Source organism: Apteryx mantelli, chromosome 18 (genome assembly GCF_036417845.1).
Source record: "Apteryx mantelli isolate bAptMan1 chromosome 18, bAptMan1.hap1, whole genome shotgun sequence".
Lineage (NCBI taxonomy): Eukaryota > Metazoa > Chordata > Aves > Apterygiformes > Apterygidae > Apteryx > Apteryx mantelli.
In genome coordinates, this window is record NC_089995.1 from 14,279,981 (window position 1) to 14,303,995 (window position 24,015).

Sequence of the window (24,015 nt, forward strand, 5' to 3'; positions counted from 1 at the left end):
AATCTCTCTTTTCACACTGTTTTAGACAAGCGAAGATCTCTTTTCATTCACCGTAGTGTGATTAATTGTTTAACTATCTTTATGATATTCTTTGTTAAAAGTTGGGTTTAATAGTCTGAAATCCTCAAGTCTAATCTCGCTGTTTTTACTCACACACTGAATTCTGCTGATTTGGGATTTTTTTGAAGTTGGATGTCTTCTCTCATATGTATATGAAGATACGCAGTTAACAAGTGCCAGTCCCTTACTATCACCAAGTGGCCAAGTCAAAAAGGTTCCCTGAAGTTTCCAGCTCCTTTCAAAAACTGTTCTGTGTCTCCCTTTTTGGTCAAAAAGATATTTGAGAAGTGTTATAACTTGTCTGACAAAAAACTCACCCCGCCTCCCCTATTCATATGCATTTATATTCATTTTCTGTAGTGCCAGCCATAATATTTTAGCTCAAATAGCATTTTCCCCTCCTCCCCCTCAGTATTATAGAGAACAGTCCCTCTGTCTCATTCCTGTTGACCTGCTTTATATCCAGTAGTTACAACAGACATTCAGATCTGTTTTCTGTCTCATTTGGAGTTGAATCAGTAAGCTTGATGCATTGTTAGACTATTGAATAAAAACGGATCACCAGAACATCCCTTTTTTTCTGGGCTATGTTTTGTGGAATATTAAGGGAATAGTCATGTCCTAAGATTTCCTACCTGGCTGGCTGCAGAGTGGCTGCCATGGCTATGGTACCATTCTGCTCTGCACTACCAAGATTTGAGTAGCCATTTAGCATGCTCAAACACACAAATGTAGGCACCCTTTAAAGAGTTTTACTGTGGAAATCTGGGTGCCTTTTGGAATATGGGCCCATGTAGGTTAATTTTTAAAAATGCAGAAAAAATTGTAACAAAATGTTCATTCTAAATAAAATCAAGAACCTTCCTAAATACTTAATTTACATTGTTTATTTTAGAGGCCCAGGAGGAAATCTGAGTGGATTACATTTATTAAGATTAAAAAAAAAAAACTTTTGAAAAACAGAGAAGAAAAAAAAAGTAATCATTTTTCATTGGTGCCTGATGGGTTTGTTTTTTTTCTTTTAACTGTTTGCAAATCTTCAGTGTAATGGTTTGAAACCCAGTCGTGTCATTTCTTTACGCCCACACAGAGCTGCAGTAGTGCAGACACTGTAGCAGGCAAACCATATTACCAGCAACGGCCATTAAAACTCTTCCCACACCAAGTGTGGGCTGACTTCACCCCCTCTCCTCTTTGCACACACCCCACCACCCACCCTTCAGTTTTCAATTGCTTAAAAAGAAAAGAGAAAGACATTGAAAAAAGAAAACAGGATGCTTCTTTTGTTTCAACGCTATTCCAGAGAGACCTGAACCTTTCCACCTGCCTGTGAATTGGCCACCTAAAGGTTAGCAAATATTTTATCATTTTATGTAGACAGAGATATAATTAAATTAGAGATAGTAAGAGATAGATTATTAAGTTATAATTATTTTAATGTAATGGTATTTCAATTAGGAATGAGAGGGATTTTTTCCTAAAATACATAGCATTTTGATAGCAGCCCCACTTCTATTTTTAAGAGGGCTTTAATCAGTATTTTTTCATCATTTAGTCCAACCTCCTAAACTTTAAAAGATGGATTAGGTTTATTATTTTTCTGTTAGCACAACCTGTTGATTATAGACTGCTGGCTGGAGGTTGTTAACTCTTTCCTAACAAGGGGAATGCACAGGAGCGAGTTTGATGAAAGGACAAAAGAATGGAAATCCTTTGAGGTTTTTAGATTTTGTAAGCATTAACAATTCTATTTTTGTCATTGCGAAGCTGCTAACAGTGTTACAGAAATAACAGATGGGTTAGATACATATCTCTTTAGAAAGAAGAGATGTAAATTTAAAATAAAGACATAGAATCAACCAGAAAGCATTTCTTAAGACTGGAGCTGAGAAGAGTAGCAGTATAAGAAGTAGAATAGGAAATAATCTCCTATACAAATAGCATGAAGACATCAAAAGGGCCAAAGCAATGTTGTACTTGTACACTAGGATATACTTTAGCTAACAGGATTCTTACTGATGTTAAGCCTTTTGGATATTTTCACTTACAGATATTCAAGAAAAGGATAATCAAAAAGATACAAAACAGTGTATATTTAACAACAATCAAAACACAGCTGGTGGTGTTTTGGAATGAATGAAAGCTTCTAGAGATCATTAAGATCAGCTGCTACATTTTATACGGGATATTATATTAATTTGTCCTATCATATTCCTAATATTCTGGTAAAGTGTTTACAAAAATAAACAAAATAATTTACTGATGTAACACAACAATGGTGGAAGTGTAATATTAAAAATATTTGTCCACAGGATCCGGTGCCAGAATTTCAAAGTCTGATTGATAAGCTTGTTTTCTAGATGCTTTGTACTTCTGTAAGATGAAGCAGAGCAAACCTTCAGGAACAATGATTTCACAAGTAGCAAAATTTTCCAAAGTCAGGATTTGAGCAAGAAATGTTATCATTGAAAGACTATTAGGGTTTTGGAAAATTAGGGAATTACCCAATTTCATCCTGATCCTGCAGGGGACTGAAGCTCCCAGCTTTGGTAATAAAGTTATGAGAAGTCTGCACACTGCTGGCAGAACTTGCAGTCTTCTAAGATCAGATGCCTTAACAACAAGTGAAAATGTGAAGTCAGTACTTCTGTTATGAGACGTTTCAAGATACGAAGTCAAACTGAGAAAAGAGCAAAGGCAGAAATAGTTTTAAAATAAAACAAGACTAACAGTCATTTCTGGGCTAATCAGAGTATGTATCAGGTCCATTTGCTAGTTTGAACTGAGGCCTAGAAACCTCCATAATTATACTCTTAAACATTTTCCTTTCCATTGAACAGGTAGCGTTTGAAGTACCTGTATGAAATTTATTTCTGGCCCTACAGTTCACAATTACTTTATTATATTTACATAGAAGTATCATTTAGTCAGTCAAAGGGGTCTTCTTCATAAGCACTGGGCACCCTGTGCTAGCACTCAGTGGTAGACTGGCAACTGGGAATGACATTTCCAGCATCTCTGTCTTCTGCTGACAGTAAGATCCTGAGTGCTGGTCTCAGCATCATTTTCCTCATATGAAAAATTATAGTTAACAATCTCACAGGATACTTTCTCTCCATTTAAGTTTGTAAACTACTTTAAAACATGTAGTTGACAGGATTTTTGAAATATATTAGCTTACTAGTATAGGAAGCATGCTTATTGCTGTACTTTTACTTGATCACATTTTTGACTCTAAAAAGTCTCTGAAAAGTACAGGAAAAGGATACTGGGTTTTAGATACCTGGGAAGGAGCCCTTTCTGCAGGTTCTTGGCATCTGGAAATGCATGCTAACAGTATGTGGGCTTGATCTCTACAAATCCTGATTAAGTCCTGAATTAAGTGTGTAGTGAGTTCATTAGCACCACCTATTCCCTACTCTATACTACCTGATAGGAGGTTTATACATAGATAAAATAGCTATTATGCTGGATCTTGGGCCAACTGAAGTTAATTGTTTTTTTCCCAGCAGGATGATGTTTTGAACAGGAATGAATGTGAGTAATCTTCCATAGAGATGCTAGCTTAGGAAGTGACACCTAAAAATGGATTGGTTTAAAACAAAAAACAAAAATCACTTAATTTTAAACAGAACTAATGCAGTATAATACTGGTCCTCTTTATTAAGTGTACAGTGCAAATTACTTGTAGTCATTCCAGTAATCTATTCACCTCTATAAATGGGAGGAATCATAACATTCTGTGGCATGAGCCTGATTCCAGACTCACTTATTTAGGATTTAGGAATTTCAGATCAAGCTTCAGAAAACTCAGCTAAGCCCTGAAACCTGTGTGATGGTGGAAAAAATCAATTCAATCACTTGCTTTAGTTTTAACTCGCTTTATTTATTATTTTAAGCCCCTCGGGATAAGAAGTTTGCAATTTTAGCATTTACAATTTAATATGCTACTGACGGTGTTCTAAACGATGAATTTTAAAAGCTCATATATGTTTCAGAGTTGTTAGCAGTTCCAGCATATTGCTGGAATTATCAGTACTGTTTAAAGTAAGTGTCCTTTTTAAGTAGGCTCATTGTAACTTCAAATAATAGTCTCAAAGTGGAATAAAATATAATTGTATTAAGATACGTGATAAAAGTGTAGAGAAACTAATTTTGACTGGTTCTATAAAATGCCCATAATCATGTCTTTGGATCACTTCTGTTTAGTGTCAGTTATTCTGTTTTCCTGTTATAAGACGTGTATCTATAACTCCATTAGTTTGTTGACCGTAGCACAGTCTTATACGGGAGAATCCATTCCTCTACGTAATTGTCTCCCAGGAGAGCTGAAACTAGTTGCTGCCTGTAGTTACTTTTATCCACATGGACAGGACGAGTCTGTGAACCAGAAGCGTGAGTCATTGCAAGCAGTTCACAACGGCAAGCTGTTTTCTAGATTCACTAATTTTAGGTGTGTGCAGTACCTTTAACTATTGTTAGGAACGTTTCAGTGTATGATAGAAACTAGAAAGGTCTTAAGCTACAATACTTGGCCCTGCTAAGAGCTTATTTCCCCTCAGTAACTAAATGACAGGCTAGAAAGATAGGAAGAATGAGAAGACAGAAATATTTCTCTGTCTCCAAAATTAGAGGCCTATTAAAATAGGGTCCAGAAATAAATTGAAAGCAATCCAAGATCAGTAAAGCTGCGTAGAACTAAAATCCATTTACACCTCTAACATTAGTCAATCATCTTAATTACTAAAGGAAAGGACCCCCAGTAAAGTGGATATTGTACAAATAATCCAAAGTATTACAGTTTCGCCAGTATCCAGTTTACGACAGCAGATGCAGGCTCTAGTTATCTGACTTGGGCAGATGCTCATTGTGGTAAGTGATAGAATTTTGGCATTTGTGATACAGATCAGTAGCACACATGATGTTAACCAGATTAAAAGATACATTTTCCAAAATACAGTGTTCCTAAGGAATTTTTACATGCCAGATATGCTGATTTTGTAAAATTATGAGGAATGAATCTTGCACATTCCAGTTTAGGATTTACTCAGTGTAATAGCAGCGTAGGGGTTAGACATTTCAGTGAATATTCTAACAGAGGAATGCATAAAGAGCAGCTGTCCCGTAACAGGAACATCCGGGCTGTGCTAGCTTTTTGTTTGAGGAAGCTTTATGAAGTCAACTCACATGGTCTAAACTCTTCAAATGATCTTTTCACGTCTCTTGACAGTGTCTTATCCAGTTTTCCCTACAGTTTTTCACAAATTTGGGGGAGGTATGTTAAGAATGACCTAAACACTTTTCTCTAGCATTGTTGAAGCATTTTGCCTCCTGGTTACTGCTTTCCACCCCAATGCGAGGCACCATTAGAAACTGCTGGATTATACCCACTCTGGAAAAGTTTAGCATTTCATATCTAGCAAGTGTCTTCCCGCCTCCATTGTTTTCTTTTCCAACATGTTTTAAGAGCTGTTTTTACTATGCATTTTATAAAGTTACAAGCAAATTACCTTTAGGGGTGTAAAGAGAATATTTCTACCACTGTACCACTTCAGTATATTTCACTGAATGATGCAATTGATAAGGCAGTGTACAAAATGCCTACATTTCAAAGACAGCTGATTCTGTTTATAGGTTGCTAGATGAATAATGATAAATGGTAAGAAGAAATTGAAACGCTGCCTCATTTTCTTCAGTTTTACCTCTTCCTGTTTTCTGAAGGTTGTTACTATGACACAAGGTAAAAAAGAAAAACAACTTCCTACTTCTGATCTTTTAAGTCTTTGCCCTCGTTTCTCTCTCTGCTTGCAGCAGGTATTGACAGAAATGAGACTTCTTTTACTGAAATGGTTGGATCAATAAAAGGTACGTAAACTGAAATTATTTATAGACAAAAGAGAATCCCTCTTCTGTATGCTCTACAGTATTATATTTGAGGTAGGAATCACTAAAAGCTTTTAAAAAAGGCAAAGATTTCTAGTACAATATAGTACATTATTTATGTACAGAATGTCAAAAAGCTGCTTCTGTATGGTTACAAAAATAAACTAACTGTATTGTGTCTAGACATGTAAAACAAGGGATCGAGCACTGCATCTACTTAAAGACTATCATGCTCTTCACAGTGGTGTCAAAAAAGTTATATATAAGCACAGGAAATTTGTTGTTACATGTTCATTTAATGTTTTTAGTAATAATGATGGACAGTTAATAGTGTATTTACATGTGGCATACAGAAGAAAAAGAAATCTTTTGGTAGTATAAGAGATTCTTATCACAGTGCTGATAAAATGAAGTAAGCTTTATAAAATACATGTGTAATTAAGAATAAATTTATACAGGAAAGGGGAACACATTAGATTTAAATTGTATTGCTTATACTGGTTAACAGAATAAGACAGGTTCTGTTATGTTGATTTGTCATCTAAAACTACTACACTGACTTTACCGTGTTACACAGACTTACCTGTGCTGTGTACCTGAAAGTATAATTCAAATGAGGGACAAAATAATTGCATTTAAATGGAATTTTATTGACCATTTATGATAACTTTCTAATAACTTAAGAAACTCACTGAAAAAATTCTGGACAGGCCAAATCCTACTTTTAGTTTTGTTTGTTAGAAAACTTTCCTTGTCTAAGTAGGATCAAGTTTTCCACTAGTAGTTCAATGCTACAAGTTACTCCAAAGCAAACTGAGCTCAGAACATCATGTGGGAGATAGTAACAGAACTTAGGGGATAATCAACACAGGAAGATTTTCTGTTTTAGGCCAGGACTATCCAGAATTAGCCTTGGGGTAGAACTAATTTGAGATAAGCTATTTTTGTCAATGTGTAAAGAAATATAGTGGCTTTTCCTGTATAGAAACTATAGGTGTGAAAAGTATGATCTTATTCACCACATTAGAATACACAGCACAGAAGATTCACTTATAAAGAAAGTATGTTTCACGGCAGAGTATCACTTGCTGTGAAAAGGAGCAAACTACCTACCAAACTACTATTTCTACCACAGCTGGTAGAAATATATTATTAAAATATTAAAAGTTATGAAACTTGTGTATCATAGTTTAGCTTAATTGTTTAGCATTAGCTAAAATTTCCTTTAAATTTTCTGTAGCCATTAGCTTGTCATTAACATGAAAAAATCCTGATTTTTCCATATGGAACATTACAGAGCACTGAAACTATTCTCAGGATTGTACTGTATTTTGGGCCCCAGAAATCTTAATGGCGTATGTGAAATTACACATATATTCTGGTACTTTGGAGCAACAGGATTCATATTAAAAACATCTGTCCATGACAAGTCTTACTAACTTACAGGCTGGCCTTGAAGTATCCATCAGCTACACATAGCCAGTGGATGTTCAAAGAGGGAACGTGCTTTGCGACACTGGAGCAGGCTTATCGTAATCGAAATGTCATTACTCATTTCTGCACTTCTCCAGAGGAAGGAGGGGAGCTCAAATTCCTTTTCTTCCCTGTGATCTGTTTGGTCTGTCGTGGTTTAGTTGTCAGATGCTTTAGCTACATAAGGGTATTCCCTTACCCTCTTTGCATCTTATCTCCTGAACATATCTTTTTTCTGCAACTTTTAGTTATTTTCACATCTTTGGAAAAACAACAGCATGCTTACTTTATGAGTACCATTGTCTCATGTCTTATCACTTACTCCTGTTTTTATTGCAAGTAATTTATCTGCGCTGTGCAGATAAATTACGCATGCTATTAATTACATGTGTTTTTCTGCAAATATTATGCTTTACATCTGTACAATACCTGGTATTTCTAGTGCTCCTGTTATAGTATTTACCTATCATCGGTCAAATTTACAGTAGCTAAATTGCTATATAAAGGTGACTGAATGGTTTAAAAAACAGCTTAAATGGGCTTGAAATGTCCATAGTCTCATTTTGCAAACTAGAGAAATCCACTTTAATCCTGTAGTGCTAATCACATTGCACAGTAAGGATAATGACTTAATTCCTTTTATAAGCCATATTCTTTTAACATTTTTTTATCCATATAGTCAATACCTATACTATAAAGCCACTGAGTCATTGTTCCATGCGAAAATCTCTGTAAAGTGGACAAGAAAAAATCCATGCTTGATAACTGAGTTTAATTTATAAAATCCATGAGAAAGAAGGGAAGAGGCAAAATATTATGTGTGGATCTGTTCATTTTGCAGGTTGTGTTTTCTGGGATTTTTATTACAATTAATTAAGATGTTTGAGTGAAGAAAGAGAACCCCATGAGGCAGTGATACTTGTTTCATAAATGGTCTAACCCAGAGCTCATTGCAGTTGGTGGCAAACTTCTCTGTTACTTCAGTGGATCATCAGCAGGTCTGGTTTTGCACTTCCTGCACGGAGAGAATCCAATGTGCTTGCTCATGACCAGAAGGAAGGTCCGAGGGGCTGCACTGCTATTTTTCCCTCCTCTTTTCCACTTTGTGTGTAAGCAAATCAGTTAGATGAGGGCGGAACTGGAAGGAGCCATGGCTGTGAAACATGAGTTACCAGCCAGTGACGCAGCTTCCAGAAGTGGTGCAGGGCTGGGAGTGTGGAGTAAAATGTACCAGGCATTAGGTACATTGTCTTTTCTTTGCTCAAGGAGACAAGTATTTACAGTTGTTTTGTGAGCTACACATAGGGAAAACGTAATTTAAACCATCCTTTACCGTGGGATTATAGGCCCTTTACAGTGCGATTAAAGGCAATATCCTAATATGCAAAACCTTTTCATCTGCAGAAGAGCATTAACCATGAGGTTTGCTTTATCTTTCAGTGGTGCATATATTTAATATGAAAACAACCCAAATTCGTAGTCTATTGATTAAGATATTAATTAAATTTATTACTGAGCACATAACCCATTAACCTTAACCCACTTCCTTCTATCATTAATAAAAAGTTATTTCCACAGCTTCCCCATTTTTTCATGTGACATGTGAGCGAGACACTTACCATTTTCAGTTAAGAAGTAACTGAACTTCTCTTGGATCTTTGCCTTGTCAGCTGCTTCAGCAATAATTGATGAATGTTTAAAAACAAATAATTTCACTGAGATTGCCATTTCTCCTTTATATGAATTATCTGCAAAATTCTCTTAATTTTTTTCCACAAATTTCTTCAGGAACTATGTACAGCAGAGATATTACTTTAAATAATGGTAACAGAATCTCCATAGGGTGTGTGTCACGTGGCGCTAGTCCAGCACTTCTGAGGAACGTGTTTACTCTTTCCAGTAACGGTTAAAATGATCCAAGAAGGGAACAGAAACACCACCACTGATTATGCAGTAAGGCAGCAAATTGCAGATTTCACATTTAGCCACTGATTACGTTAGTTCAAATCTGCTTTTTGCGACCATTTGCACAAGAACAGGGTATTATTCTTAACAGCCAGTAGATACAGAGTTGTGAATATAGCTGAATAAAAATTTGAATAATCATTCACAGATTGCCTTCTAATTTTCACACAAACTATAATTACAGGAGATTATGCGGATGTCTCTATCATCTTTCAAAAATAATTTTCAACTATCTTATTTTGATAGTTTCTGAGTTTGTTTCTAAGAAAAAAAAAAAGAGTAGCTAAAGTTATGTTAAAATAAAAAGTAGTCTGGACCAGCACCAAACCTGAATATGTTTGGACAGATTCTCAGAAGAATGGCTTCACTTCTTCCAAAAACTGCATCTACAAAAAGTTTCAAGCTGGGATTGAAAATATCTAAAAATAAACAGTATGCCATAGTATTCCCTTTAATTAGACAAAATAAATTTGGGCTAAAATACAAAAGACGGCTTTAAATTATCCTACTATTTTGTTATGATACCACCTGTTCTACTTTGTACATATTGACATAAATCTCACTGGTAAAACAGGACATTAGTTTCCTTTTGTTTCCACATAGTCACTTTACATCAGTTGTGGCAGTGTTCAGCCTGAGCTTACTTAAACCCGGACACAGATTTTATGCAGCCATGTATAATGTTGTGCGTTTGCAGCAGGTTGCCCAGACTGGTTGTGCAGTCTTTATCCTTGACTTTTTTCAAAACCAGACAGGATAAAATCCTGAGCAACCTCATCTGACCACAGAGCTGACTGTACTTCTAACCTGAACTGTTCCATGTTTGTATGTTAACAGCAATAAATCTGATTAATCCCTTAAATTTTAACTTTCCAAGACTACAGGATTTTTAGACAGTGAATTATTCTTGTGTCCAATCTGTGTTAAATGCTAAATTAAGTACCACTTAATTTTTTCAAAATGCTGTGCTTTCTGGATTAAATTACAAGAACACAGTATAAATATGTCATGTGAATATGGTTCCAGAAAATTAAAACTGTATTATTTGTGGGGTGCCAAGAGCAATAGAACAAATATACTTGCTGTTTTTATAGCACCTTCCATTTGCAAATTTGATACTCAGATTTATTTCTGTGGGTACTTATAATAGATTTTAAGTGCATTCTTTAACATTCTTTACACTATACTAAACTGTTTAATTCCTAGCTAAGAAATGAAAGATTAATCAATGCAATTGGAGAATGAAGTAATCATTTTCTGTATAATGCAAGTATATAAAACTGTGATACTCTTAAGTGCTTGCTACCTTTCCCAGTCCAGTGGTTGGCTTATTTATACACAGTAATAAAAAAAAAACCCATTTATTTGATTTAGCTATCTAAAGATTATTGCCTGTTTTTTTTCCCCCCTACAGATACATGAATATGTGGTAAATCATCTTTGAAATGGAGGCACAGAAGCCTTCCTGTTTCACAGCTGCACTAGCAGATCAGCCAGTTCCAGCCTCCTCTCTTGAGCCTGCCCAGGGTTCTTCGGGTCTCGGTCACAGCAGTGGGACCCCTCAGCGGGAGCAAGCGCTGGCCCAGCCTGTGTATCTGAAGGCCCTTACCATACCGCTCTACCAGCCTGTCCAGCCAGCGTGCTTTCAGCCAAACAGTCAGGCAGTGACTGGCAGAAGCTGTGTAAATCTAGACAGCAGTAACATACCTCTAATCCTGAATCCACTTGTTCCTTCAGAAAGGTCAGATCAGCCTCAATCGGTTTTTCAAAAACAGCTTGGGCAAACTCTAACATTAAACATAGTGAGCACTTTACCAGTGTTATTGTCACCAAATTCTTGTGCTAATGCATCTATTGGAAACCCAGGAAAATCAAAAAATGCTGGGAAATACATCTGTAAACACTGTGGACGAGATTGTTTGAAGCCAAGTGTCCTTGAGAAACATATTCGCTCTCACACAGGAGAGAGGCCCTTTCCATGCACCACTTGTGGTATTGCATTTAAAACTCAAAGTAATTTGTATAAACACCGACGAACGCAAACCCATGTCAACAATACCAGACTACCCTCAGACTCTGACAACAGTGGCATATTGGAGCAAAATGAGAAAGCAACAGAGAGTGTCACATCACATGAAGGCACCAAACTACACAGTAGTGCCCGTGAAGATGAGGGGGTGCAGATTAAACATGTAAATTCAGAGACGAGTGTTGTAAAAGACACTAAGAAACTTTTTAATGACCTTTCACTGCCAGCAACAAGCGATTCATCATTTGCTTCAGAAAATCAAATAAGAACTAATCAGTCCTTCAGTTCAAAGATTAATCAGGAGGTTCCTGAAAAAGAATCTTTACCATCTCCAGTCGCTCTGCAATGTGGTCAGCCCCAGCGAAAGAAGATACAAGAGCAAAGGACCCCAGCTGCCAGTAAGCACATGCAGTTGCAAAGGCAGCAAGCAACCTATTCGGACAAGCAGTGGGATTACAAGCCATTTGACTGCAAGCTAAAGAAGTGTGAGAGCACTGACTCAGGGTATCTGTCACGCTCTGATAGTACAGAACAACAGATGCCATCATCCAGCCCGTTGCATAGTCTCTATGAACACAGCACTGAACTGGAAAATGAAACTGCCTTCAGCAGCTTAAGGTGCACAGCCGGAAGCAGTGCAAAGCTAGATTCAGCTGAGAAAGCTACAGCCTTGATGCTAGAGAAAAAGAGGCTGGAAGAACACATCTCAAAACTCATTTCTCATAACAAGAGTGTGGTGGATGATACCCAGTTAGATAATGTTAGGCCCAGAAAAACCGTCCTTTCTAAACAGGGAAGCATTGATCTGCCAATGCCTTATACATACAAAGACTCCTTCCATTTTGACATCAAAACTTTTGATGTAAATAGGAGAAAGAACGTTTCCCTTTGCTCAGCAAAATCTACCTTTGCACCCCTAGAAAAATGCAAGCCGTTGTTTTTTCATTCAGTGCCCACCCAGTTCTCCACAACAGTAGATTCTGCTGTGCCCGTTACCAGAAGCAACTCTCTGCCGTTTGTGGAGGGCACCAGAACGGTACATGACAAGGCGGGTTGCCCAAACCCCCTTTCTCTTACTAAGCAGTCTGTAAGTACAAGCGCTTCGGGTTTGTTGCCTAGCAACAATCTTGCTGCAAATTCCCTGGATTTTCCTACCAGCCATCCCCGAGCACTCGTCAGACAAACAGCAGTGGATGATCTGCCGCTGAGTAACGCAGTTGATTGCCCTTCTCCCTCTGAGGAGCTGCAAGGGAGTAAAAAGCTTGGGGCTGGAGGAGAAGCAGTAAGTGCTAAAAATAAGAAACAAAATCAAAGGAAATTAAAGATGTTCTCTGAAGAAAAATGGCAAATGTATGGAGATGAAACATTTAAGAAAATCTACCAAAAGATGAAAAGCAGTCAAAACGCCAGGAAAATGAAACAAAGGGGGAATAAGATTACAGATACTACAGGCTTCACTCCTGATTCAAAGGAATCAGTCAGTGGTACTGAAATTACCCAGGAAAGAGATGGCAGGAGCTCTTTAAGTGACAGTCTTTCCTCCCCTGTGACAGCAGATTTAAACACTGTTAAATCAGAAACCTGTCCTAATGGTAATCACGTTCTACAGACTGTGTCCTCAGAGGAAACTGCAGACAATTTAACCTACGTAATGGAAACATCACATTCAGTAAATGCTGCTGCACATACAGGAATGAGCAAAACTTCCCAAGACCTCAGTGGCAGTGACACAGATAAAAACACAGGTGGCAACAACACATCACAAGCGCGAAGCAGTTGTGAGCTCAGGCTTCAAAATGCACCGTGTCAACCGAACACCAGCGTAATGAATGATGACTGCTTGCCAGTACAGAGTAGCAATTGGGACAATTCAAAAGAATCTGGGAATGAATCCAGTCCATTGGAATCAGAGTGTAAAAGTACTTCAAACAATTATGGAAAGCATCGCAGGAATAAGGAAAGTGGCCAACATGCCCTGACGTCCCTGGGGGTCCATTGCAACAGCAATCGAGAAGCCTCAGGGAAATCTCAGAACTTACCATCAGAAAGAAAAAAGCTGAAAGTTGAAGTGGAAAGGAAAGAAAACATTATTTTAAAGTCCTGTTCCAGGCCCAGCAGCGGAAAGAACGCAGTAGATGAAACAGAGGGAGTCTCCTGCAGTATCGCTCAGTGTCTTTCCACAGCACCAACGAAACTCTCAGGTAATGCAGAAGAGCAAATGTTAAGCACATCTGGAGGTGCTGAGAGTGTGGAATGTATGAAAACAACCAGACTCCCCACAAAAGCTGTTAATTGTAGTGACGGTGACCTTTCACATTCAGCAGGGATCTCAACAGCTTCATCTGTGGGATTTCTGGGGCCTGAGTTAAAGGGAAGTGATTGCAATTCTTTAGCCTTGCACAATGCAACAGATAAAGATGTCAAAACACATCTTGTGAAAACAAAAGGAATAATACCACTTTTCAATGACAATGTTGTTGACATATCTGCCAAAATTCATCATCTGCAATCTGGTCAGTTAACTCCAGTCCCACAGAAAAATGCTTTTTCTCCAAAATATATCCTTAAATTGCCACAAGACAAGAGATCCTCAGATCTGTCACTTCTGCTTAGATCAGAACAGAAGATGACACCATCTGTGTCTGTGACGGACACCTTAACCAGCCCGCCCTGCTCTTCCAGCAGCAGATCACTCAGTTCTGACTCTAATGATGTGCTTTGGTCCCCTGTAAAATTTGAAGTGAGACAAAAGGCCAGCAGAGGAGAGCTACGATGGAACGTACATGCAAACTGGAAAACTCCGGCATTTTGTTCACCAGTCAACTCAGAAACCACAAGTATCTTAACCACAGTAGAGAACACCTTTCATAACCAGAACTTCAGGCAGAAGGAAATGATAAAAGATGCTTGGAAAAACAAATACAACAAAAATAAATTAAATTATCAAAGGCAAACTGAAGACAAGTGGATGAGTGTAACTACTTCTGCACAGTCCCCAAAGAAGAAAATATGCTTTACTTCTATGTATACGAGTAGTTTTTTCATATCAGCGGATATCAAAGAAGAAAAGAGGGTTTTACATCACCTTTGCTCAGGCAGCAACTCTTTGGTGATGACATCAGGCCAAAGGGCAGCTTCTAGCAAGACCCCGGAGCAAACAATCCTGGGCTGGGGCACAGATGGAAGTCCGTGCATTCTTAAGGACATTTCACCAGCACTGCAGGATATGGAGCATTCTCAGAGCTCAACAGACAACTCTACTTATTTTTGCCATTCTTTTGGCACTTTTTATTGCCACACTCTCACTACTCACTGCAAAGAATTCCCAGCACTTCCCCACAGTCGTTTGACTTGCTGCTCTGGAAGTTTAACAGTATCGAGCACAAAGAGCACCTTCCCATCACTAGATGCCGAACCTCGATTGACTTGGTGTTGTTTAACAAGAAGCCTTCCTCTGCCCGCTGAGCAGAAAGGGAATGCAGACTCTGCTTATTCCTCCATGCACATCTGTGACAAGGAATCTAGCAATGAATGCACATTATCAAAATATGATATTTCTTTTTTCAAAATGAAAAATATTAGCAAGACTGTGGCCTATGGCTTAACAAACAGGAATTTAAAAACACTGGTTTCATCCTTTTCTAAAGGACAACAGATGCAGGAGGTAACATTATTAATCTTGTTCACTTTCTGAAGATGGTATAATTGTCTGAAAAAAAAACTTTTATTACAAAAATATGAGCTAATTATCAAAAATAAATTCTTGGCCATATACAGGCATTTGTGGGTACAGAGTTTACATGTTACGTCTTTATAAGACTAGTTATCCGGTCATTCGGTGCATGAGCTGTACATACTTTTGTGGGAGTATTTAAGTTTCTTTTGCTTGAGAATTGGAGTAGGAATACTATTTAGCTAGAAAAGTGTAATTTCTGTTTCTTAAATTTTCCCCCTGGGGTATTTTTTGTAGTCTTCTGTAACAGCATATTTATTTCACTGCTTTCATTTAAAATTAGTATTTGCATTAGAATAGAACTTTGGAGACAGCTGAGATCAAGTATCTATTATACTTGGAGATATTCAAAGTCAAAGACAGACTATGTATCAGAGCTATGTATCAGAGCTATTCTTTTTCTTTTTTCTTTTTTTTTAAGATTTGAAGCAATAATGAAAATCCTTCATAAAGATAGACTGAAAAGTCATCAAAAACAAATTGCATTAAACTCTGTAAAGTGTTTCTAAAGCTTAGAAGCTTTTCTTTTTTATGTTAAATGAAGCTAGACTAGTCTATCTGTACAGATCCTAGAATAGCTTTGTAAGAGTAAGCTTACTTTCTATATAGCAAAAAGAATACAACGGTACACATAGTAATTCTGAACAGATATGCAAAAGCAGCGAGTTGTTTTAATTTGATTTTATAATAACAGATGGACAGAGTGATTAGAAAAACTAACACAAATTCTAGGAAAAATTCAGACTAGCTCAGGAGCTTTGCTTTTTAACAATAGTATAGATTTCCTTTATCTCAATTAATGTAATTCAGGATTTTCCTGTGCTTTCAATTTTTTCAATATTCTCAACAGTTAAGCTCAGCAGCTCCTGGTGGTGCTCTTGCAAATATTTCAGAGCAAAAGAAGAAAACAATAGTTTGCAAAAGGGAAAACATCACAACAAATAAACTCAAGAGGAGCCACAAACAGAAAAAAATTAAAGTCACCCCCAAATGGTAAGGAATATAGTTTTCAGCTTCACTGGATAGAGATACCATTTTGCTACAATAGGTATAATAAAATCCACAGAAAATAAAAAGGCATCCCCACAATTCAACCTGGTCGAACCTGAGAGAAAAATAAATCTCTCAGAGACAGCTATTCCTATATTGTAGCAGTTCTATAAAGGTAAATTATCAAAAATATCAATATACTGTTTACTATCAGTAATAGACTTTTCTAAGCAAAACAGACAAATACCAAAGAAAGATGACTGGTCAGTTGACTCTCACTATGCCTTAGAAATGATTCTTTTCTGTCAAAATTATCAGTATTTGCTTGGGTTTGAAGGGATCCAAAATACTGCAATTTTTATTCCCATTACAGTGAAAGGCAACATGCAAGACCATTTTGTCCTCAGCAGATATGTATCTTGAACATGTATTCACCAGAGAATACAGAAGAATAAATATCAAGTTGTAACACTAACAAAAGCAGCCTCAGTTTAAAGGATCATTCAGTTTAAATAAAAAGCAGGAAGAATTTGAGTATAAAACTATCAAAAGTCCATTGCATCAGTCAGCACAGTTCCTCTGACTTTAATGGGAGTTCATATCAGTGAAAGACTTAGCCTTTAATCTTTCAAGAGTGAGAGGTAGCAGAATGTCTGATGAATTGTTTTAATAAGAAACATATATTGTATGCAGACATCCCTCTTATTTCATGACCAAAGCCAGACAGAATTACTCCCTTGTGAACAAATCAGTAGCAGTAACTTAATCACAGCGTCTAGTTTGGCAAGTAACGCTGCAGTTTTGAAGGATCAGAAGAACAAAAATAGAAGATTTGGGTCTGTGTTATCCAAATAGTCTAGTGATATTCTTCTGGGACTTTTGTTTTTTTTCTGTGGGTCTCGAGATTGATACATTTGGCTGTATCACATAGGTACAGGAACCATAAAGCCCCGATCATGCATTTAGGTAGCTAAGTGGCCAAACTGTTAATCATTAAATGTAATGTATGTTTCTAATACACAGAACACCTAACTAAGCATGTCCTTTTAGATTTACTTATTACTCTGTAAAGGGATTGATTCTACTCATACAGAAATGGGACTTTCCAATATGCTTTAGTCTGGAAATTTGATCCCACATCACTTAACTTATCCTCTGTTCTGAATCGTTAAGACTAACTGAAAGATCTAGCTAGAGAAAAAAACAAAACAGTTGGATTTTGCAGTGTGAGTTCTCTAAGAAACTGAAATATTTATGTTGTTTATTAGTGATGAAAAGGTAGCACAGAAGTGAAATAAAAAAAGCAAAAGAGCCAACAACCTATGCAGTCTTGTACAGGTGATCCTGATATAATTCAAACGTTTGTGAGTATGTCGCTTTAAAATTCCAACTATAGGAAAAAGATCTCTGGATCTGGTATTCCTGAATCCTTTATTTTCCCTAAGAGAAAAGGATACAGGATTTACTAAACCCTACTGAGGAAAAGCTTTAATAAAATGATTGTGGGTCCCTGTTGCCCAGCATCCTGATTTTTTTGAGTATACATAAATTAAGATCTCCTTCCTAGTAGTAAATTCCTGTTAGACTTAAATTTGCTTGATGCCGTGGTATTATTCTACTCTGGCTGCTTTTAAATAGCCCGTATTTGTTTACCTTTTCACTGAGAGCAATGCTGTTTGCAACACAGGTACAGAAGGAGGCACGTACATGGATACGCTCAGTTGAAAATGAACCGACTAAGCAAGCAACAGTGTTTTCCACATAAAACACTGGATGTTTTGAAAAAGGGCTACGCATCACAACCCTGTAAATTTAATCAATATAAGAAGTGTCATTCTCCTCAATCAAAGTTACAAGGTAAGTATTCACTTTAAAAGTAGTTAGACATGAGAATTATATTCCAGCATTGTCACCTCCCCTTTACTTCAAGTACTTATAAGGGGCACTGTCAAAACACACTTCCTCTGGAGAAAGCTCTACACTTTCTCACCCATCGTTCACGCTCTTGTCACTTACTCTGCATTTGTGTAAAGCCGCAAGTCAAAAGTCAGTAATTTGAAAGAGCCAGCAGTCACCGAGCACACATTCTGTATTGCTGATCACACCAACCACGTTTACATGAATGTTGCTCTCTTGCATCTCCGTAGCTGTTGTTGTGCAAATACAGAGGAAGAGGAACAGGACATTATACGAATTCCTTTTGCACAAACACCGCGCACTGTCTCAGGATCACACCATTCAACTACAGTGGCCCTTCTGCCTGTACATCAGGTTTAAAAGAGAAATGTACATGAAATAATAAATAATAATAAATACATTGAAATTAGTTAAGTGATATGATGAGAAGCTTAGTAAGTTCTAGCATATCAGTGGAATAAACAGGACAGTAAAAGTTTCTCCAAACTTCTTTTCAATAGGAAATTTCCTACACCAGCAAAAAGAGGCATCTTGTTCCACCTCAGACAAGCCACTTTGTAGAAGGAAGAAAGAAGGAAAGAATAACTCAGGAATATTTTCCCATACTGAAAATCTAACCCATGTTAAGCAAAAAGACAAAATGGATAAAAAAGTAGGTATTCTACCTTAATTCGTGCATGACTGCTTATTACCAAAAAAAAATTGCTAATTACAACTTCAGTTATACTCAGCTGTTTTAAATCTGAAGTTTTATCTACTTTTTCTGTAACACAGATTTTGTTTAAAAATGTTTTAAAGGTATTTTGGGGGCTAAAATATAATGAAAACTTACTGATGTTAGAATTTGCTTTTTTAAAAAAACAGCTGAACTTCTGTGATTTGAAATGGCTATTTGCTACGCTTGCTTTCAGAGGACAGGTTGGCGCGGCTGTTGGAGGTGCCAGGAGATGCAGCAGATAGCACACTGAGACAGAGCCAGTTAGGCTGAAACAAGGAAAGGAGGATATGAATGGCCATGTAGCAGTGTAAGCGTGGGCTTCAGCTACGAATACACACTCAGCATCGCAGCAGGGCTTCTTTAGCCCCTTTGTGGAAGCCTGTGGTACTGTAGTTTCAATGCTACTGATAGCTGGGCCTTAGATGTGTCTGCACACGCTGCAAACAAGGCTTTTGTATGCAGTCTCAGCACAGCTTCTGGGAAAAGTATTCCCTGCTTATCCTGTTCAACTTTTCTCTAGACTTACACCAGCCACGCGTGGAGAAAAAAGCTACTGAGCTAGATGGCTCTTAGGTTCTTATGTAGCACAAGCAGTGGTTCGTTGTGTAACAGAAGCAGTATCATATTTAGGAACCCAGCCCTTAAGATGTTCTTTACAAAGTAATTGTATTTCATAAATGTGTCTCAGCATCTTGGATACTGCCATATTGCTTGCACACTCATCCCAAACTCTTCGCCAACATTGCATATACATCTTTGCTATATATATATATATTTATATATATATTTATATACACATACGTATATCTTAATGAAAAGAACATATATACATACATATTTTTATGTCTTGGATGATAAAATAAGAATGCAGATGGAAACTCCTGTCATTCATAAATTACTAGCATGATCACCTAACCAAAAAAGAGAATAAAAGAAAAAAATATATCCCTATTATATCCCCAAACACACTGGGGAAAAAAAAGGTTTTCCTCATCAAAAAAGGGATAAATAGCTTGGTTTGCAGTAATGAAAAGGAGTGCAAATATAATCACAGTTGTATAAATAAAGGATATGCCTTATTATTCACGTGATATGAATTATAGCAGAGGTAAATGTCTTATACTGATATAGTCAACCTAATTATTCTTTTTGCAAAGCATGGAATTGCTCTAGATTGAAATTTTTAAATGTAAACTTCTTTTTTCCCCCATAATTTCTGCAGGACATTTCTGGGCAAATCAGGGAACATACAAGAACAAACTTCTCTTTTCAGAACATTACACCTCCTTTGGAAATATCTGTGACAGCTCATTCCTTTTCATCCACAGTTAATACTGCCATGCAGCAAGTCAGCAATGACGTAGAAATTTGCTGTTCAGTGACACAACCACTCGTGCTTCAGCGATCAGTTCCAGGGGAGTCACAGCCAAATGTTCCGACTGACTCAATGGCATCTTCTTTTTGGTCTTGTCCTTCTGATTCTCCAAATACAGGCACAGATGGCCAGACTGACAGCACAAGCTCAGAGACTACTGATCGTCTTTCCTTATGTCCAGAAACAACCCAGGGAAACATAATAAATATAGAGACAGAGAGTCGAAGATTTGGTGCAGCAGACCTGGTGATCCAGGCCTCAGGAAGGGAGAAATGTCCAACTGAAGAAATTAGATTTTCATCTCCAAAAGAAAACTCAACTGCCAGTTCCCAACCTGGATGTTCCCATACACTGGGATCAAAAGCAGGGTCTCTTCTTGAGCCAAACACAAAGGCTAACTTACCCAGTATAGAATACACAGAGCAGGCAAACTTTTCTCAAAAAGTCCTTCCTGGAAATACGGACAAGAATGGAACCTCCCTGCAGTCAGATAACTATGGAAGGCCACAAACAAATACTGCTGCCTCTAAAGAGCCCTCAATTACTCTCAGGTTCCCTGAGTTCAAGACTTATTCTGCAACACCTTCCAAGACATACAAAAAGAGAGGTTTAGAGATGATGAGGAAGCAAACCAGAGTTGAATATGATGACACTAGCAGTGATGATGAAGATAGGCTTGTTATAGAAATATAGCAAATAGGCTGCTAAGATGCTCGAATGATGGTCCATTACAGAAGGAAATGCCATGGAAATTTGATCTACATTTCTAAAGCACCTTTAGATCAGAAAAGCCATTCCTCAGTGCATTAGGCAGCATTCTCTTCTGAGGAGAGTCCTTTATTTCAAGGACTCAGACTTTTTTTTTTAAGCTTATTTGAAGCAAAGCGGGAGCTGGCTTCTCCCATTTAAATGCAAATGGTAAACCTGGATTTATGAGGGGTTTCCAGTATTGTTAACTCTCCTAGCAGTCTTACAGAAAGCCCACAAGTGCTAGCTGCTAGTGTTTTTATTAAAAGGCTGTAGTGTATTTATTTACTAACAACAATACTATAGCAACAGCTTCTTCAATATATAAGCTAAGATTTCCTGGAAAAGTATGGATGTATTCTCCTCTATGTATTCTCCTCTCCTCTTTTTCGTAGTCACTGCCATCAGTACTGGGAGTGATACACTGGCATTAAGGGAAAGATATGTTCCCTAAGTGTCTGTGATACTGGAAGAGTCTGCAAAAATGCTGATCTTTTTCCATGTTGCACAAATGTTAATGCTTCTTTGTGACCAATTACACAGGCATGCCTTGCTTTGTGTTTTGTGTCTTTTATGCCAAGATCTACTCAAGTATTTAATTCTTTAGTTCTGTTGGAGATTATGGATGTTAGCTATTAATATTTCCTTGTAGTAAAATTTCTGACAAGGATTTTCTTGTTATATTCATCAGATTGTGCTCCAAGAAATTAACCTTGAATTTTTCATTTTTGCTGTAATCTTAATTGCAATTATGCTATTTTATCAAAGGGAAGACGCTATATGACATAGCTTGTTTTCTTTTCTTACTTTTTTTTTTAAGTTTTGTGCCACAAAATCTAAAATTCACAGGTTTCTATGTGAATAAACAATTAGATAAAGTTTAATTTGACCAAATATATTCACTTGCTTGATTAAATTGATAAACATTTAAACCACTCCCCTTCTACATTGTATTCAAGTTTTGTACTTAAATTTCTACCAGTTTTTGTACTGCAAATCATACATAGGGTTTTATGGATTAACCTGCATTCAGAATTGCTTTTACTTTAATCCTACACAGGTAAGCTTATGTAGATCTTACCCACAAAGAGATCTAGTATAATACATGACCATATTAGAAAAATACATGTGTATAAAAAAAGATGATGAAACAGCTAACAGAGGTAAACCCAAGCACTAAGTCCCATGTAATTTCTGTATTTTCAGATTTGTTACAAAGGGTGGTAACTCTTGCAGTTGTCCATACAGACAGCTTCACGTTTAGCCTCAAATTATGTTTGTAAATTTATTGTTAGAGAAAACAAAAATCAAATCAAAATAATATACCAATTCCTAATTCTAATGTGGAAAAAAATGTTAGGAAAAAATTCTATTCTTTCAGAATACAGGATAAGCCATGAAGGATATCTTTCCCTTTCTAAAAATGTTACAATATTACTCCTGACCATGGAATTTTCAGTAGCATTACAACAGCTGATATCAAAAATTAATGGAAAAAAAAATCCAGGAATATTAGTTTAAGGAATTATGAATTTTTAATCTCCTACTTTACTTCTCATTTACCAAATGCTGAGATTTTATAGCACAGATAATAGATTAATATTGCACACTTTCCCTAATTTTTTGAGTTGTCATCAGATTTAGTCTGTAACCGAGAAATACAGTGAACTGGCCCATTCTTTTACTATACGTTAAGATAGACTTCCATTAACTTCAGTTTTAGTTCCATATACCATAGACTGAGAGGATGTGGTGAAATAACAGCTTAATTTAGGAAGCTCTGTATTCAGAGCTAAGCAAACACGGGTATTAGTTCTGGGTTAAGAGATTAAGAAGCATGAATGGCATTGACAATGGTGGATTGCAAGGCCCTGTAAACTGCATATTTTGTTGACTGAGATACAGTACCTAAAATACCATTTTGTTCAGAATGGTACAGCTGAACAAAAATGATATAGCTATGGATTGTTTTTACATTGATTTTTCTCTTTATATGGTTAAATTATTTTGTCTTAATAAAAATAAAACTTGAAGATCAAAATAACACAAATACTGTGCTATTTATTAAGGGTTACTTCTAGAATCAAACTGTAGTGATGCAAGTCCAAGAATGTCAGAAGTCTCAGGGTATTTACTGAGTAGTGTGCAGTCCATAGGCTTTCTGCAAGCACATCTCTTCGTATTATATTCACATTCTTCACAAATAGGGACATACCTAATGAGCTGCAAGTTTCGACTCCTAATTGTTGGGAGAAGCTGTCAGCAAACTAGAAGAGGCCTTCTGGATAGCTTATACTTAAATTCTAATGTTTTATGCATAAAATATCTTGAAATATATCTTGAAACATGCAGCAGTAGTCTTAGCACATGCACTAGTATTATAGCTCAAGGATTTAACATTTAATGATTTTATATATACTGTAGTCATAATTACACTAAATTTCTTAGTCTACATCAAACCTTAGCCAGAGAACTAACATGTTGCTCAGGAAACTTCTGAGGCAAAGTTATTACCAAGAACAGTGCTGATAACATCACTAATAATGACAAATTTCACTAGGTTTGATATTACAAGGACAAGAAAGATCAAAGAGAAATCTCTCTTTAAATCTTTCTTACTTTGTTCAGTGTTCATGCTCTAAGACAAACTGGAACCAATGTTGTAGAGAGTTATGTGAGCGAATCCCAGGTACAAAGAATTTAAATAGTACCAGTTCAAAGAAGTACACTAATATTACTCTAATTTGGGAGAAAAGGGAGAAAGAAGGGGGAGAGGAAAGGGAAGGGAGATGCCATCATAAAAAACACAAAAATTCCCAGAGAAAAGACAGGATTGCTGAAGTGCCTCTTCAATAAATAGCAAGCAATATATATGTGATTTACAAGGAGTAAAACCAATCTCTGATTCCCTTAGGAAAGCCATGGGTTGTTGTCAGTAAATCAGAAAATGAGTAATAAATTCAGCCTGTAATCATTCTCTTTTTTCTTATTTCACAACAGTGAAAGGTTCTTAAAAAGCTTCAGATAACACTAGTGAGTATAAACAGGAAAAAAAGTGCAAGTTCACTATCAAAAAATTCAGTAATGGTAAACACACTATACTTGAAAACTTTTAGAACACATAA

The 24,015-nt window shown here is 36.8% G+C and overlaps 1 protein-coding gene across 1 annotated transcript; it reads left to right on the forward strand.

The window, feature by feature from the left end:
- Nucleotides 1–10,799: 10,799 nt before the first annotated feature.
- Nucleotides 10,800–23,148, forward strand: ZNF831 (zinc finger protein 831). Its single transcript, XM_013952689.2, is given in 5 exon segments — nt 10,800–15,074; nt 15,994–16,136; nt 17,821–17,990; nt 18,551–18,702; nt 19,991–23,148. Coding segments are annotated over 5 exon segments (5,586 nt in total). The 3' UTR covers nt 20,837–23,148.
- Nucleotides 23,149–24,015: the final 867 nt, after the last annotated feature.